General features: G+C 37.2%; 3 protein-coding genes across 3 annotated transcripts; 1 reads left to right on the forward strand and 2 right to left on the reverse strand.

Annotated features, from left to right (window-relative positions):
• Positions 1 to 217: 217 nt before the first annotated feature.
• Positions 218 to 1,269, reverse strand: LOC113315812. The gene is made up of 3 exons (XM_026564061.1): positions 1,218 to 1,269; positions 599 to 1,117; positions 218 to 497 (listed from the first exon to the last, which is right to left on the reverse strand). Exons 1-3 carry the CDS (start codon positions 1,267 to 1,269, stop codon positions 466 to 468), a joined length of 603 nt encoding a protein of 200 aa, XP_026419846.1. The 3' UTR covers positions 218 to 465.
• A 1,111-nt stretch (positions 1,270 to 2,380) lies between these two features.
• LOC113319379 (ISWI chromatin-remodeling complex ATPase CHR11-like) lies at positions 2,381 to 9,400 on the forward strand. The gene is made up of 25 exons (XM_026567640.1): positions 2,381 to 2,689; positions 3,349 to 3,477; positions 3,578 to 3,684; positions 3,789 to 3,901; positions 4,107 to 4,204; positions 4,380 to 4,559; positions 4,645 to 4,866; positions 5,005 to 5,139; positions 5,229 to 5,511; positions 5,591 to 5,664; positions 5,807 to 6,027; positions 6,127 to 6,214; positions 6,309 to 6,402; positions 6,514 to 6,702; positions 6,804 to 6,835; positions 6,960 to 7,036; positions 7,112 to 7,201; positions 7,299 to 7,368; positions 7,466 to 7,526; positions 7,617 to 7,672; positions 7,752 to 7,917; positions 8,063 to 8,241; positions 8,355 to 8,570; positions 8,867 to 8,968; positions 9,110 to 9,400. Exons 1-25 carry the CDS (start codon positions 2,447 to 2,449, stop codon positions 9,125 to 9,127), a joined length of 3,243 nt encoding a protein of 1,080 aa, XP_026423425.1. The 5' UTR covers positions 2,381 to 2,446; the 3' UTR covers positions 9,128 to 9,400.
• Positions 9,401 to 10,683: 1,283 nt separating this feature from the next.
• On the reverse strand, positions 10,684 to 13,872 carry LOC113317853 (probable serine/threonine-protein kinase PBL7). Its single transcript, XM_026565983.1, has 5 exons — positions 13,405 to 13,872; positions 12,666 to 12,865; positions 12,261 to 12,450; positions 11,518 to 11,909; positions 10,684 to 11,402 (listed from the first exon to the last, which is right to left on the reverse strand). The coding sequence occupies exons 1-5, from the start codon at positions 13,523 to 13,525 to the stop codon at positions 10,818 to 10,820; spliced, it is 1,488 nt and encodes a 495-aa protein (XP_026421768.1). The 5' UTR covers positions 13,526 to 13,872; the 3' UTR covers positions 10,684 to 10,817.
• Between the last annotated feature and the right edge of the window lie 4,114 nt (positions 13,873 to 17,986).

The following is a 17,986-nucleotide window of genomic DNA, read 5'->3' on the forward strand; positions in this document are numbered from 1 at the left end:
TACAATAGCAAAAAGTTCCACCACACATAGAGCTGCACATGGGCCGGTTCGGACCGGGTTTTTGTGGGAACCGGTACCTGTACACGGAGTTGACCGGTTCTTCAATTTGAGGACCTGTACCTGTACCTGGACCTGGACTTGTACCTGTCCCGGTAAGACCGGTCCGGTTCCACTCCGGTACCGGTTTTTTACCTGAATTTTAACACACACAGTAAAGTAACAACCTAAGACTAAGAGTCTAAGACTAAGTTCAACATTACAAAGTTCAAAATAACAAAGGTTTAAAACATCACAGAATAATAAGTGTATCACACTTTAAGTTCAAAGTTCAACATTAAAACATAGTACTAAAAACAACATTTCCATAAGTCTGCGACAAGAAATGAAAAGAAATCCTTGCAAAGGATGGGGGACTTCTCGAACAATTGGCACTGGCTGCACTGAGTCACTGACACGGAGTTTACATCAAGCTTCTTTTAGCAGAGAATCCCATATGGCTGCAACATGGAACAAAAAAGTAAAACAAGAAAGTAAGCAAGCAATACAAGAAAACTTGAAAAGTAAGTTCTATTAAATAGAAGAAAACCTAATATATTACCTGCCTCATCTTCAACAGCATCATCAGGTATATAGTCACATAGAAGATCAAGAGCAATGGGCTTTTGAAGAAAGCTTTGTGTACAGAGCAATGCTTCGACTGTCCTTGTAGACATAGAAGCTCTCCATGGAGTCAGCACGCGCTTCCCGGTGCTAAAAGCTGATTCAGAGGCCACTGAAGACACAGGCATGGCTAATATATCTCTTGCCATGTATGAAAGTATCTTATACCTGCTTGCATTAGCCTGCCACCAAGCCAATATGTCAAAATGGTCAGGTTGACCTATTTCACGCATTCCACCTTCAATCACATCTGTCAAATACCTGTCGAGCTCAGTTGTTCTTGCCTCTTCAACACAACTTGGGGTGTCCCAATGTTGTTTCCTCCTTGATTGAATTCTAGCAAACAGACCAACAGATTGCACACTAACTGGATAAGCAACAGTATGAGCATCACTACTTGACCCCTCCTCATGAACTGAATACAAGGACTTATAATCTTCAAAGAGTTCCTCAAATTCTAATTACAAAGACTAATTCATACAAACCCCTTCAACTGAATCCAAATCATTCACCACCCAAATCCATATCAACAGAACAACTTTATCAATTGTATTTACCAATACTAGATCTATTTCTACATAAGAACACCAACAGCAACACCCAATTCATCTTCCTCCCAAAACAATCCAATTAATTCTTAAATACAACCTAAAACCCTAGTTTCTAATTCTCCTATGCAGAACCTTAAACTATCAACCCAAATTCAATCCTAACCAATTCATCTTCTTCATCTGTGGATTCCAAAACAGTCACCCTTATTCATACGAACCCTAATTTTTGGGTTTTTGGGAAAAACAGGGGAAAACCCTAACTTTCTACAAACTCAAAAATTAAACCTCATGCAAAACTCTAACTAAAAATTTACAGAAGACTCATCTTTAATCTATCAGCACAAATCAACTTCAAGGAAAGAAATCAATCAATTCAGAAACCTAAATAATCTTACCCTTTTCTACTTCTTTCAGAACTCAAACAACAGCATCAGCGTCACTGCGTCAGTGCGTCACCTTATTCGTTAAGCTTATTAAGAATCTTTGTTTACTTTGTAGAAGAATCAGTAAACAAGAACCCAAGAAGATTCAGAAGAAAAACAAGGAAAGCAAATTTCTAAATTGAGAAAAAAAAAGAGAAAAAAAATTGAGATTCAAGCCAGGAGTCCAGGACTAACCTTGAATCTGTGGGGGGTGAAAATTGATACGTATGAACAAAGAAATTTCACGATCTATGGTGCATGTTGTTCACTTGTTCTTGTTCTCTTCTTCAGACTCTTCAGTGAAGGAGGAGTTCAGATCGGGAAAAACGAAAAAAAATAAAATGATATACCCTATGTTTGAAGATGAGACTAAACCTACAAGGGATGGCTAGGATGTAATATCCTAAAAAATATCAATGGCTCTAATTTACCGGGTATTTCGGTCCGGTACAGATCGGGAATAGGCCAGAACCAATACCTGTACCGGTCTGTTCCGGGTATCAACATTCAGAACCGGTACCTGTACTGGCTACTCCGGGTCTGGGTCGGTACAGGTCCGGGAATTATGGGTTTGGAGCGGGTCACCGGGTCTGGACCGGGTCTTGTGCAGCTCTAACCACACATCTTCTTTCGCTGTCTCAGCATCTTATGCCGCCACGTGTAAACAAGAGTTGTTAATAATTTCAAAAGTACCATTGGGTTTACCTTTTATAAAAACATTTTTCAGTAACAAAAATAAAAGTGTTCTCTTTATTTTCCTCGATTCTATTCGGGGGAGAAAAACGAAACCCTTGATTTCGAAATCCCTTAAAAATGGCGAGAAGAAGAAATTCGGATGAATCTTCCGAAGAAGAAGAAGTACCATCTAATAATGGATCAGTTTCATCGTCAGGAGAAGAAGAAGAACCGGTTAAGAATGAAGAGCTAGAAGAAGATGATGAAGAGGAACTCGAAGCAGTTGCTAGAACTGTTTCAGATGATGATGAGGAAGTTGTTGCTGGTGGTTCGAAATCGGATGAACAAGATCCAAGGACTGATGATGATGAAGAAGATGAGGTATATCATGTTCGATTTTTTTTTTAGATCTAATTGAATGCATGTGTTTTTTAGGGGATTTTCTGGGTTTGTGTGTAAGGAGGTTGAGAATAAGGGTTTTGGTTTGTAAAATAATCAGGCGGTTTTCATTTTACTACACCTCCGCCACCAGCTCCACCACCAAGTCCTTTGGCGGCATCAATACCATTTTTTTTTTTAACTCCAAACGCTTTACTTGCTTAACCACCTAATCCACCGCCTTCACCAGCTTTACCTCCTCGATCGGATACTACACCACTTCCAACATCAATACCACCAACTGCCTCCGCACCGCCTCCAACTCCTCCGCCACCTCCCAGTCTTCCACCACCACCAGCTCCAAATAATTTTATCTTGTGCAGACGTTGGTTGTGGATGACGCGGACTACAAGGTGGGGTGGGGGGCTGGTGGTGGTGGACTATTTGTATCTGCGTCATTTGTCTAAGTGAAGTTGTTAATTAGGGTTTTGTGTTGCTTTGTTACTTAGTTGTTAATTTTGTTTCTATTTTGCAGTTATGTTGAATTTCATATTTTGTGTGCTTTTTTTGTTATCTTTGGGTTTGTGTTTTGGTACTGTGGAGCAAGTTAGAGTTTTTCTGCCACTGGATTTTTAATCCTTGTTTTTGGTCATTTTTGATAGGATGCAAATGTATCTAATGCTGAAGTTGGTAAAAAAGAGAAAGCCAGATTAAAAGAAATGCAGAAGTTGAAGAAACAAAAGATTCAAGAAATTCTGGATTCTCAGAATAAAGCCATTGAAGCTGATATGGTAAGTAATTTCTTTGCAAAGTGAATTAGGTTAAAATACATGGTTTGTATTACAAATTTCTTTTGTTGAATAAACTACTAACTTGTGTATGCATCAACAGAACAATAAAGGGAAAGGGCGTATAAATTATCTCTTGCAGCAGACAGAAATATTTGCTCATTTTGCAAAAGGAAGTAAATCTGCATCTCAAAAGAAACCCAAAGCAAGGTAATATTGACTGTGTAAAGTTACATACATTTAATTTATATAATTGAAAAAAGCTACATTAGTGGGTTTATTCTTTGATTCTAATATGGATTTTGTATTCTCAGGGGTCGCCATGCTTCCAAACTAACAGAGGAGGAAGAAGATGAAGAATACCTTAAAGAAGAAGAGGACAGTTTAGGTGCTGCAGGAGGTACCAGATTGTTGACGCAACCTTCATGTATGTCTTCTTTCCCCAGATTGCTTATTTTTTATGTACTTAGAATATAACATATACATGGAAATCATTTTCGATAATGTTGACAAACCTTGATTTAAATTTTGAGAGATTATGCAGTGAACAGCAAGATGTCCTTCACCACAGTTAAAAGTCGTCCGAAATTGTATAGTAATTGTTAATATATTCTTAACTGGTGATGTTACAGGCATTCAAGGTAAGATGAGAGATTACCAACTTGCTGGATTGAATTGGATGATACGGCTGTACGAAAATGGAATCAATGGGATTCTTGCGGATGAGATGGTAAAAAAGTGTCATATATTTATCCTTTATTTTAGCGTAGCTTTTATTTCGTGTCCACTTTCGGTGTGTCTTTGCTACTAAATCTTGCGTGCATCATAGGGTACAAGTTCCTGCCAGTTCGTATGCTTATTAAACCCTACAACTGATGAAGATTTGGTTTTTTGATCTGCTCCAGGGTCTTGGAAAGACATTGCAAACCATCTCACTGATGGGTTACCTGCACGAGTTCAGAGGAATTACTGGTCCTCACATGGTGGTTGCACCGAAATCTACTCTCGGCAATTGGATGAAGGAGATTCGTCGCTTTTGCCCAATTTTACGAGCTGTAAAGTTTCTTGGGAACCCAGATGAAAGGGTGGGTTGCATCACTCCTTTTGTTATTTTTTTTTATGTTTGCAAAAACACAGTGACACAAGCTTCTGTTTCTGTAATTTCTGCAGAAGCACATACGCGAAAATCTTCTGGTAGCTGGGAAGTTTGATGTTTGTGTAACTAGTTTTGAGATGGCTATTAAAGAAAAATCAAGTTTACTTCGATTTAGCTGGCGCTATGTTATCATTGACGAGGCTCATAGAATCAAGAATGAGAATTCACTTCTCTCAAAGACCATGAGACTCTACAACACCAATTACAGGCTACTTATTACTGGAACACCTCTTCAGGTACTATCAGGCGCTTCTTGAGAATAAATTTTCTTTTGAAGTTGTCTTCTGCAGCTATCTAAAAAAGTTAAGGTCAAAAGTTCATGTATGGGTAGAGCTACGCACTGGAGCCTTAATTTATCTATATTTTTTTTGCAGAATAATCTCCATGAACTATGGTCTCTACTTAACTTTCTTCTTCCGGAGATATTCAGTTCAGCTGAAACATTTGACGAATGGTTCCAAATATCAGGTGAAAATGACCAGCAAGAGGTTGTTCAACAGCTTCACAAGGTAAAGTTTTTTACTTGTTTCGTTACTTTTAAGATCATTGGTTAGAATATTTTTCATGGAATAACCTTCTCCGTTTGTAATGTTTTTAGGTCCTTCGTCCCTTTCTCCTCCGGAGGTTGAAATCTGATGTAGAGAAAGGCTTGCCTCCCAAGAAGGAGACCATACTTAAAGTGGGCATGTCACAATTGCAGAAGCAGTTTTATAAGGCTTTATTGCAGAAGGATCTGGAAGTTGTTAATGCTGGTGGAGAGCGTAAGCGTCTGCTTAACATAGCTATGCAGCTTCGTAAATGCTGCAATCATCCTTACCTTTTTCAAGGTGCAGAACCTGGCCCTCCATATACCACCGGAGATCATCTTGTTACGAATGCAGGTATTGTCTACCTTCCATAATTCTTACTTTTTCTGAGATATACTGCTTCATAATTTTAATATTTCTGATACTTCCACAGGAAAAATGGTTCTTTTGGATAAACTGCTTCCAAAGCTGAAGGAGAGAGACTCCAGGGTCCTTATATTTTCACAGGTCAACATCAAAATTAATATATTTGCAAATCATGAAGACTTGTTATCAGTTTTTCTAGGTTGATACACATGTTTCTCTTTACGTTGCTTCCTTATCTAATGTTTTTTTTCTTCTATTTCGTATTATTATATGTTGTGCTCAGATGACCAGATTGTTGGATATCTTGGAGGACTATTCAATGTATCGAGGTTATCAGTACTGTCGTATTGATGGTAATACTGGTGGAGAAGACCGTGATGCTTCGATTGAAGCTTTCAACCAACCAGGAAGTGAAAAATTTATTTTCTTACTATCAACTCGAGCTGGTGGCCTTGGTATCAATCTTGCAACTGCAGATGTTGTCATTCTTTACGATAGTGACTGGTAAGTAACGTCATTTCTATCTATGTTTACTGTCTCTTTGACTTAAATTTGCGGGTCTAGTTCTGATTTATTTATTTTTTTAAATCATGAATCATGTAGGAATCCCCAAGTGGATTTGCAAGCTCAGGACCGTGCTCACAGGATTGGTCAAAAGAAAGAAGTTCAAGTCTTTCGGTTCTGCACAGAGGTTCTTTTCTTGTTCTATTAGCTATACCAGTGTTTGTATTTTAAGACGTCATTCCCTAAAATTTTGTTTGTCTGTTGATGTAATGGTATTTCAGTATACCATAGAGGAAAAGGTGATTGAGAGGGCTTACAAGAAGCTTGCACTTGATGCTTTAGTGATTCAACAAGGACGACTAGCTGAGCAAAAAAGTAAGAGATGTCAATCCTTGCTATTTGGTACTTCTAATTAATTGGATGATTTTCAGCATTTTAAGTCGGGAGTCAAATTATATGCTTATGTAAATACTTTCTTTGGTACAGCTGTTAATAAAGATGAACTGCTGCAAATGGTGAGGTTTGGTGCTGAGATGGTTTTCAGCTCCAAAGACAGCACTATCACAGATGAGGATATTGACAGAATTATTGCTAAAGGAGAAGAGGCAACAGCTGAGCTGGATGCCAAGATGAAGAAATTCACAGAAGATGCCATCAAATTCAAAATGGATGATAGTATGTTGATAGATGCATGAGTTTTGCTTGGTGCTTCTACTTTGTCAATGTGTAATTATTCTTAGATGTTTAATTTATAATCTTATGATTTCCACTTGCAGCTGCTGAACTATATGACTTTGATGATGAAAAGGTTCAAGGAATTCTTTGCAACTTATTTATGCGTTATCTTAAGGAGTACGTTATACTAATTGATTCTGACCATACCATATTTTACCATCCATCTCAAATCTTCTTTTTTCTCTGATCAAATGAAGGATGAGAACAAAACAGACTTCAAGAAGCTGGTCAGTGACAACTGGATTGAGCCGCCGAAAAGAGAGAGGAAGCGCAAGTTAGTATTTTACTCCTTCAAATTCTTTTTGGGTAACTATCGTTATTCATAACCATATCTCTTTGGTTTTTGTAGCTACTCGGAATCCGACTACTTCAAGCAAGCAATGCGGCCAGGTGGCCCGGCAAAACAAAGGGAACCTAGAATTCCTCGCATGCCTCAGTTGTAAGGATCTCATCATTTAATCTTTAATCTTCTTATTTACTTTAACAGTATAAGTATCCCTGCGGAATGATTTGAACTTCTCCCTTCTTTCGTTCAGGCATGACTTCCAGTTCTTTGACACTCAAAGACTAAATGAGCTTTATGAAAAAGAAGTGCGTTTCCTCATGGTGAGTGCCATTTTCAGAGTCATCTCTTGTTCTGATGCAGAATTGTTTTAATAGTTTCAGGATTTGGTGTCCCTCATTTATGTACAATTATTTTTAGGTAAACCATCAGAAGAATCAGATGAAAAATTCAATTACAGATGGAGAAGAGGAGCCCGATGGTAATTCAAATTAGTGTAATTGGAGTTGTTCCTTTCTGGTGCTATTAATGTGCAAAGAAATTTACTCTGGACCAATTGCTTGTTTTGTAGAAGTAGATCCATTAACTTCGGAAGAGCAGGAAGAAAAAGAGCAACTATTAGAGGCTGTAAGTGGATGACAATTAATAATAATACATTTTTTGTTTTTTCCTCCCTTTCCAAGTTGTAACATTTGCTGCATTGCAGGGATTTTCATCATGGACGAGGAGAGATTTCAATACTTTCATACGAGCCTGTGAGAAGTACGGACGGAGTGATATAAAAAGCATTGCAGCTGAAATGGAAGGAAAAACTGAAGAGGAAGTCCAGAGATATGCTAAAGTTTTCAAAGAAAGATACAAGGAATTAAACGGTAACCAACGGATTTAACTTGAAGAACCACTTCAGTATCCATTTTGAGTTAATTCCATATAGGGACTTATCTTAGGCAATTTTACCTTTAGGCAAGTTCCTTGTTCGTTGGAATTTCCACATGATTTTCTGATATTCTTGTCCAGATTATGATAGAATTATCAAGAATATTGAAAGAGGTGAGGCAAGAATCTCCAGGAAAGATGAGATCATGAAAGCGATTGGGAAGAAGATGGATCGTTACAAAAATCCCTGGTTGGAATTGAAGATTCAGTATGGACAAAATAAAGGGAAACTGTACAATGAAGAATGTGATCGATTCATGGTACTCATTTAATATTGACAAGTTTTTCTTGTGCTGTCATTACATACTTCTTTTTTTCCTTCAAATCGACTTAGATAACCCCATCCATACATATTCTGATTGCATCTCTGCAGTTATGTATGGTACACAAGCTTGGGTACGGGAACTGGGATGAGCTCAAGGCTGCTTTCCGGACATCGCCTTTATTTCGTTTTGATTGGTTTGTTAAGTCTAGAACCACTCAAGAACTTGCCAGGCGCTGTGATACCCTCATTCGGTTGGTGGAGCGAGAAAACCAAGAATTCGATGAGAGGGAGAGACAAGCTCGAAAAGATAAGAAACATGCCAAGGTAGGTTTAGCTTTTTAATCTTACTAGTTTTACGTGTTCTGATTTCGTTTAGCTTTTTATTCTTACTACTAGTTTTACGTGTTCCGATTTCCGCTTTTGTTTGCATTTATCATGCGAAAATTGTGTTTGGTAAGGTCTGGTCCTGTTGGTCCGCTTGTGAATAAAATCTGTTCATGCTAGTGGAAAGTTCACATAATACGGCTTTTGTCAGCATTACAAGTACGTCAACAGAATCGTAGATGTTGCTCTCTCTTTTTTCTTTCTTATCTAAGACCTTGGCTCCTTGTAATATTCAGAACCTGACACCATCTAAGCGGGGCACAAGACCATCCGAGAGTCCCATCCAGTCTATGAAAAAACGGAAACAGACAGTGATGGAAGACTACATTGGATCCCCTGTAAGTGTTTATATAATTCATTTTTTGTTACTCTTACGAGTTTAGGTTGAATTGCTTAATTTTCTTATTGTCTTTCCAGGGTTGCCTATAGCATCTTCTAAGCTTGTATTAACTATTTTCTTCATCATTTGTTTCTTGCAGGGAAGGAGGAGAAAATGATCCTTTACCTGAAATCTAGATAGCCAGAGAAGGTCATTTTTAAAGATTAGAAAGAACAGCCCGTATTTGCATTTTTGTATCCTTCTGAAGTGCCCTAGTCTATGAGTAGAAGAAGTGATTTGGTTTTTTATATTTATGTTAACCAATCTGATGAATTTGTTCTAATCAACGCAATGCAATGAGTGTTGAAAAACACCAAGGATGCTGTAACTGAAATTACGATCCTCTCCTAATATTAGCAAATTATTCAAGTCAAATCAAGTATGTTATTCATATCAATCTTTTTCTGTAGGCTTGGCAAATATGTAATCCATATATTTGCTTAGCATATAGAAGGTGGTTAGCCTAGCTCATTGAAACCATTCACTTTGGCTTCATTTTTCATTCTAGCTGTTCTCACTTGTTTTGCAACATTACAACTTTATAAGAGCTTCTCCTGGAATGTATGTGATGATAAATGTCTAAGTCCATATAGGATACACATTGATTTCCCAAATTTTTTTCTCCAACCCAATTTCTTAAAACAACGTTAAAATGACATGACTTAATTTTTGTTAGACATTGTCAAGGTGAATGTTTTAGACAGTCACCTTGACAATGTCAAGCTATTTTAGTAAGCTTTTACTTAACTAAAATTAATTCTAATATATTAAATAATCATTTTTAGTTCTAATAAAATCTTAAAATTACTAAAAATAAAAATACATTTAATTAAAAGAAGACCACAACTAAAACCATTGGAGATGAATTATTTTTTTTCTCCTAAATTTTAGTTAACATTGGAATAAGATGTCTTGTTTGTGATTCCACCTGGAAAACACACACAACACCATTGGAGAAGCTCTAAGTGCCATCGATGAGGTTTAGGGGTTTGGTAATTAACAATATCGATGAGGCGTTTCCTCTACATATCCCTTGAAGCAGTGTTAAGGAACACAACACTATTAGTTAAATCATGATAAACTATAGTTTGATTGTTCAACCGCCATTGGTTCTTTGCTATATATATATAAGCAACATTTCTTACTTAATTAGTGTGATTAGGTGCCTAATTTGTTTGTTTATGTGACAACATCTGAATTTATTTTTGGTGGAGATTACAGGCAGACCAGAATTTCTGAGAAACTGTGGCCAAGGGCTCAAGTGTCAAGGCTCTTGATTGTGAGCAACCTAGAGCTCCTTAATTCCCCGGCTGGCCAACTCTAAATCAATTGTGGGTTGCCTTGCAAAATTCAGTTGTAATCACGTTAGATTATGGTCTCCTCCCCTCCCCCCAATCTCCCTTATTATCTTTTACTTGCAGCGAGCTTAGAATATATTACTGCGCAAGCTGCTCTCTTACTGTTTTGTTCCGGTATTATTTAGTGGAAGATGCCCTTGCAGCGAGCTAGAATATACTTAGGATCTAGAGAAACATTGACCACTTGTCCCACAGGACATGATCAGTCCGTTCTGAGAAAGCCCAAGGACCAAATACAGATGGAAAAACTAGAAAGACAAGTGTTCTAATCCACAGCTTCAACTGTTTTGGATCTAAAGAATACTTCAAACCTAGATTTGCACTAATTGTGTCCATTGATTAATGGATATTTTTTATCCATCAATTATACGACAACAATGTCGTATAATTAATGTCGACAGCTTCATTATACGGCAACAATGTCGGGTTTGAGATACAAGCATAACAATCTTACATTATAGTTCCATTAGTACTGTCAAAGCTATTACCTACTGAATTCTCACGCTTCCTTCCTCTCAAATTCTCACCCCATAATTTTGCCTCTGCAACTGCGTGTTCTCTATCCAAGTCACGGTTGTTCGGACTCTTCACTGTTTCCCTTGCTTTCGGCAAATTACTAGAGCTGTCCTGATGAGAACTTTGTTCCTCTGATTTGTTTAACCTGAGCTTCATTCCTTGCTCATAACCTGCTTCTCTGTTGTGTCTCAAATTTGGAGAGTTTTGACGAGGGGACTCAAAAACGTTATTCTCCCTACCATTTCCAACTTCATTTCCACTTTCTTTATCAATGTGCATGGTTGAAGGGTTAGAAGATGGACCCGCTTTGTTTTTATCCCATGCTGCATTAGTTTGAGAAGTTAAATATGAAAGAGCAGTCACAACCTCTGCAATTTGAGGTCTACTGACAGCTTGTTCTTGTAAACACATTGCTGCAACAGCAAGAGCTTGGTAAAGACCACGTCTTGGATAGCGTCCTTGCAAGAGTGGGTCAGCCATTTCCGGGAACATTCTACGGTCTCTAAATAATGGTCGTGCCTGTATAGCCAAGATGGTGAGTGATTGAAGCACAGAAGGAAGGAAAAAAATTGTTTTAATTCACCCAGATTTGAACTAAGGAAAATAAAATCATAGACAGATTGGGAAACCTTACCCATGCAACAAGATTACGCTCTTTAACGGCTCGATTGTTGTCAATTGCCTTGCGCCCAGTGATCAACTCTAGCAAAACTACACCAAAACTATAAACATCAGATTTTAAAGTGAGTTGGCCAGTCATGGCGTACTCTGGAGCGCAATAACCATATGTTCCCATCACTCTTGTAGAAACATGGGTGTTATCGCCAGTAGGACCAAGTTTGGCAAGACCAAAATCTGACAGCTTTGGATAAAACCCTTCACCCAGGAGAATATTGGATGCTTTTAAATCCCTGTAAATTACAGAAGGGTTGGCTTTGTCATGCAAGTACTCCAAGCCTTTAGCTGCACCCTCTGCAATCTTCATCCTTGTAATCCAATTCAGAGGCTCCTTGTTGGGTGGAAGATCTAACAAAGCGACAATCAAGAATTTAGCTATTTTACCATGTCATAATGTTAACATAAACAAAGGCATACACATCAAGGGAAAGGCCGACAAGTTTTGGCACCTAAAATGCATACGTAAGAATTCATAAGAACTGTCTCCTTCTTTAAGTTCGTGCAACAAGACATGTCGTTTTTATAATCATGCAATCTTCAAACAATTGAGTTATAAATGTGTTAATTCAAGGTTGATAGGACCCTCAAACATAAATATGTTAAACTTGTTATACACAGACACATTATGTGCAGGGACTAATAATACAAATAAGATTTAAGCAGTTGCAATGACCGTATAAATATGGTGAGACACCTAACCGTATAAATGATCGTCCAATGACCCTAATGGCATTAACTCGTATACAAGGAGTCGTTGGTCTCCATCAGCACAATAACCAATCAGTTTGACAAGGTTAGAATGGTCTAAGAGGCTGAGCATGAGAACCTCCACCAAGAATTCTCTGTTCCCTTGAAGGCCATCCCTGTCGAGCTGTTTCACTGCAACTACCTACAAAGACAACCACTTCCACTCAATTCACAAGATAAACACAAAAAATATTACAATTTCTGTAACCATCAGAGAAAACTAATGTGTTTCAACTAATGGAATAAGCAGGTTCCATCAACCAAGAAGCTTACTGAACTGGAATCTTAATATATACTGCTTTTATCTGTTTCTAATTTCGTAACAGAAATGGTGAAAGTAGAGTAACCACAACTGACCTGATCAGTGCTTTCAAGATAACCCTTATATACACGTCCAAATCCTCCTTCACCTAAAACACACTCTTCCTTAAAATTATTTGTGGCAGCAGCTAGCTCTTGATATTTGAAAGTATGAGCAGCAATATTTGGAGTTAAACCATCAACAGGGAGTAGTTTTTCCTTCTTAGCAACACCTCCACCTTGAGATTCAGGTTGTTCTGCCAACAAAATCATCCCCATCAATTAAACCAAGTTCGAGATATATCATTTTCCAGCACCCCAATGTGTACACATGATTACAGACCACTAATCATTTGTCAAGCGACCGGCCTAATCATATTCATCTAACAGAAGCTTCTTAAGATATAAATATCATAACTGATAAACACCCATATATTATTACAAAGTTAACACTCTTTGGTCATAACTTTCTTTCCATGTGTTAAAGGATGAAATCTAAACGACACTGAAGATCCTTCTTCAGTAAAATTAGTACCATATATTCTGAGTACAGCCAAATTACAAACATATAGAACATGTAATTCTGTAATGAAATATAACAGTTTAATCAGTCATGAAACTCAAAAAGAGACAAACCTACAAATTCATCAAAAATGAAAAAAAAAAAATGATTTTTTTTTCACTGCCCTTGTACCTAAAAGATCAAACAATAACCAATAGAGCATGAATTCATTTCAATATTCTCAAATCAAAGCAAAATTTAGCATCTTTTTAAGTAAAACAAGCTTAAATTTACCTGAACTAACTTTACTAGTATTACGAGATTGAGGACCAGAACCATCTTTCTTTGAACTTTCTTTAACGCCTTTATTTTCCCCCTTATCCGATGGTCCAAGACAAGAGAAACACCCAACCATTTCAAAATCAAACAATAACCCAGAAATATATCAACAACAAATTATAATTATAGGAACCTAGACCAGAAAAACAAAAAAACAAAAACTTTACAAACTAATCTTCAACCTTTTCTTTCATTAACACGGTTCACAAAACTTCACTCACTACTGTTTTTACATCAAGATAAACTCAGGGTTTTTTTGAGATTTATCCTGTAGACCTAGTAATCAAAAGAAGAAAGACAAAATCGAAGGGAAAGAGTTCAAAGAATCGAAGACTGTGGTGCAAAAACAAAGTAAAACAAAAAATGTATTTAATAGAAAAGAAAAAGAAAAAGAAAAAGAAAAAGAAAAAGTGAAGGGGGAAGAAAAAACTGAAAAAGATATGTGGGGAATGAATTTAGAGGGAAAAAGTAGTATTGTCTACGCACACGGTCAGTAGAAACAATTGATCGTCACAGTCAAAAAGACAACAAATTAAATTGCTATATATATTCAGCACATTACACGTGGATTTTAGAGTACCAAAATTTTCTAAGTTTTTGTGGTGTGTGTGGCTACTAATCAAGGAGTAAAAGAGTAGGGTTGGACAGTAGTTTTGTACTGACATGGGAATAAGTTCTTTTCTGTGGGCATGGTATCCGGGCCTCTTAGAGCACCTAACTGATTTCTGGGACACGACAAGGTTATATTCCTTCTTGACTTGAGAGTTGAGACTGTCAAATCGTGAATCGTGCAACGAATTATTTTCTAATTTGGAGGATTAAATCGCTTAACGAACCGTAAATCGATGATTCATGGTTAGCTATTGAATCGCTGAATGCATGCCTGTAATTATTATTTGACTTAATAAAAATATTTATGAATTTTGATCTTCCATATATAAGTGGTATAAATGAAAAATATTTTAAGTCTTGCCAGATTCTAACAATTATGGATGACCGAATTAAAAAAGGATTTTTGTTAAAGAAGAGCAAAAAATGACCTGAGAAGAGCGAAAATCGTGGTCGACTCGGTAACTAGGTCGATTCCTATACTCATTTTTTAATTCGACTGAAATACCCTTCACATGGCTTAGTCCGCACGTACTCTTAACCCAACCCAGTTTAACTCGCCAATTTTAGAAAGAGCAACTTCAACGATTTTTCGAAAACAGGTCTTCCGAGTTCGCATCTTAGAGGCTATACATACTATCACGTAATTAATTGGTCATACATAATATGTTCATTCATAAAAGATTTTTTTTCTAAGGGAAATGCTATATTGAAAAGGAAAAGAAGTTGGTCTAGCCAACAGAGTGCAAAATGCAGTTAATAACTCTCAACAAACTGAGAATGTGCTTCAAAAAAAAAGAAAAAAGAAGCTGAGAATGTAACTAGCAATAAAAACGTAGATACCTAATTTCTGCACCAAAACAAACTGGGACGCAGACCAAAACAACTAAACATAGCAGGGTTAACCAACTCTTAACAGTTCGAAACCTGCAACACACAGAAGATCCAGCTATCCAATGACTGCAGTACACTGCAGTTCAATGTCGTGCCTTGTACTGCAATTCCGTGACTGCATCCCACGGAAAAGAATGTAGTACAGACCTCCTTGCTCTTTCCATCAATAAAATCTTATGCACTAATCTTCATCTAAACAAACAGTTTTCATTTCTTCAGTTCCACCATTTCTTTATATTTCTTAATCCTTTTCATGTATGGTTCCGACCAGTTATTAGAGAAATTGTTCTTATTTTTTTGTTTCCCCCGATAAGAACATCTTGGAAGTGAAGGCAATGGAGAACTACGTTTCAATTTCAATCCAATGTAGTGATTGTTGTTGACGAAGCCGATAACCACCATATTCTTTTTTATCTTCGGGTAAGCATCCTTGGTAATAGGAACAAAATTTATGCTTTGTTCTTCACTCAGATATACAACCGTTGTGGTGAAAGCCTCAACAATAATAAAACCACTCTCTGGCATTTTCATCCACTCATTTCCATCTATGCCGTCTTTCAACTGTTTTAACAAATCGACACCCCACATTTCCTCATACATGGTCCGGTGGCATTCTATATTACCTAGCATTACTTCTCGCAGATACCTACAAGGGTTGTGATGCTTTACTTTGATAGCCAATTGCTTCAACAACACATGATAACCGCAGTTTCCGTCTTTTGGCATCTCTTGTGTAGCAGCGATGAATTTTCGCATTATCAAAGGCAGATGAGTCAAGTACTTTGGATTAACTAAGATAGTATCTTTCTTTTGCGCTGCTAGCATTTCTCGGTTCATTTTTTCTCCCAATTTCGCCAAAATATTACTCCCTCCGTTTCACAAAGACAATCCGCTTTGACTTTCTCAAAATATTAAGGAGACCATACTATTTTACTTGACTACCCTTAGTTACTTACCTATTTTATTTTAATTAAAATGCTAGCAATAAAGACTATCCAAAATTAGTGTGAAAATTATAAATACGAAATATAAAAGGGAAATTTAAAAGATATTGAATTTAAGAAGTATAAACTTTATAAGGAATCTAATTTTTAGAGCTAAATGTATATTTCCTTAAAAGGAATGAAGGATATATTTGTTTCCTCAATTATACTAATTTCTTTAATATTTTAGATTGGGTCACGTTAAAAATGGATTTATGAATATAAAGAATTCAAGGGTATATTAGAGAGTTCATTGAAAAAGTATGACTCTAAACAGAAGTTGGACACAATTTTAAAATTGACGAAAAAGAAATAAAGGACGGTCTTTCAGAAACAGAGGGAGTAACAGTTTTGTTGATATGCTCATAGAAAGATGGCTCCTGTACACCGGATCTATCTTTAATTAGTTGCTTCTTGGCCCCTGTATATTTCCGATACGTCTGGCTCTAAGAGGGTGATAGTGCCTGGAAATGCAATTGGTTGCAGTTGGGCTAGTATTCTTACTTGTTCATTTCTGTCGCTCGTTCCCACCTATTCTGAATTGTAAAGAACTCTGGTGTCTCTTCAAATGGTAGCGTAATCTGGATTGAAGACGGGGGTGAACTACTCAACTGCCTCCAAAAAGGATCAATAATATTAAGCGGTGTGACCTTTCCTTCTTTCTTCAACGCGCTTAATTTGCATGCACATGGAAGACCATTAACTGTACGAGCCAAACAATTGCATATCATATCAACATCCATCGACTCCATGTCACCATTTTTAGGTATCTCATCATATACGATGTTCAAAGCTCTAATGGACACAAAATTGAGGATTTCTTGAAATAAGTTTTCTGCTCTATGATCATGCATTTGTATAGTTTTGCTTTTCTCAAAATCCGCATCAACATGGACATGTTCATTTTCATTTTAACAATGAGCACGCAGAAAGCAAGTAACAAAATTAGCAAGTGAGTTACCTAAGTATAATTTCAACTTGGTGTGTGCACTCTCAACTCTACTTGTTGCGACGTTGTCAAAATGTTTAATTTTATCAGTCCAAGCCGAGACAAACTTCTCCTTGTATGGATCTGACCAAGTTTTAGTCACATACCTCACAGCATCCTTATGTGTCGGTTCCCATGTACTGATAAGTTTATTTAAATTTGCTTGGTAATCCTCTTCCGATCGTGACGTAATAACATCCTTCCATGCCTCGTACCATTTTTTGAGTTTCTTCTTTTTTTCGTCTTGCTTCTCCTTTTGTTTCCATTTTTTCTCTTTTTGGGTTATGACAGTATCAATCTTTTTCGGTTTTTCTTTGTCATCAGCAGTTGTAGGCTTGAGCTTGAAGAATTTTTGACCGTGTGCATACACATTTTTTCCTATATGCCATGCGCAAAGAAGATGAGATGAATGGGAAAAACATAATCAATTGCTTTAATTAAACCAACTTCACAATCAGTGACGAAAACAGATGGAATCTCATTTCCTCTATAAAGTCGCTTAGAGCGTCCACAGTGGTGCGAGTATAACCAAAGACCAAAGACTAAAAAAAAGACCAAATTTGGGTTTAATCCGTCATGTGGCGTAGTGGGAAAAGAGTATATTTGGTTGCGCGTTGATAAAGATAACGCCCGGGATCAGGCGTTGGTAAAGATAACGCCCGAGTGGGCCGTTGGTAAAGATAACGCCCGAGTGGGGCGTTGGTATAGTATACGCTTCAGAAAAAAAAAAAAATGGGGCGGAGGTATAAATCCCGCCCCATGCAAGTTTCATAAATTGTGAAGTTGAAAATGGAGTGCGGCGTTAAGTATATGAACGCCCCATTTCGCGCGTTAAGTTTATGAACCCCCCATCGGGCATACATTTAACCAACCCCCCGTTTCAGGCGTACATTATATCAACGCCCCTTGTGTAGTGGACATTATATCAACTCCCCATGAATGGCGGAGATTATATCAACGCCCGATGTGTAGCGGAGATTATATCAACGCCCGACTATATTTGGATTTGGTCTTGATCGCAGACCAAATTTGGTCTGGATTTTACTCTTTGATCAAATTTTGA

Source organism: Papaver somniferum, chromosome 10 (genome assembly GCF_003573695.1).
Source record: "Papaver somniferum cultivar HN1 chromosome 10, ASM357369v1, whole genome shotgun sequence".
In the NCBI taxonomy this organism is placed as follows: domain Eukaryota; kingdom Viridiplantae; phylum Streptophyta; class Magnoliopsida; order Ranunculales; family Papaveraceae; genus Papaver; species Papaver somniferum.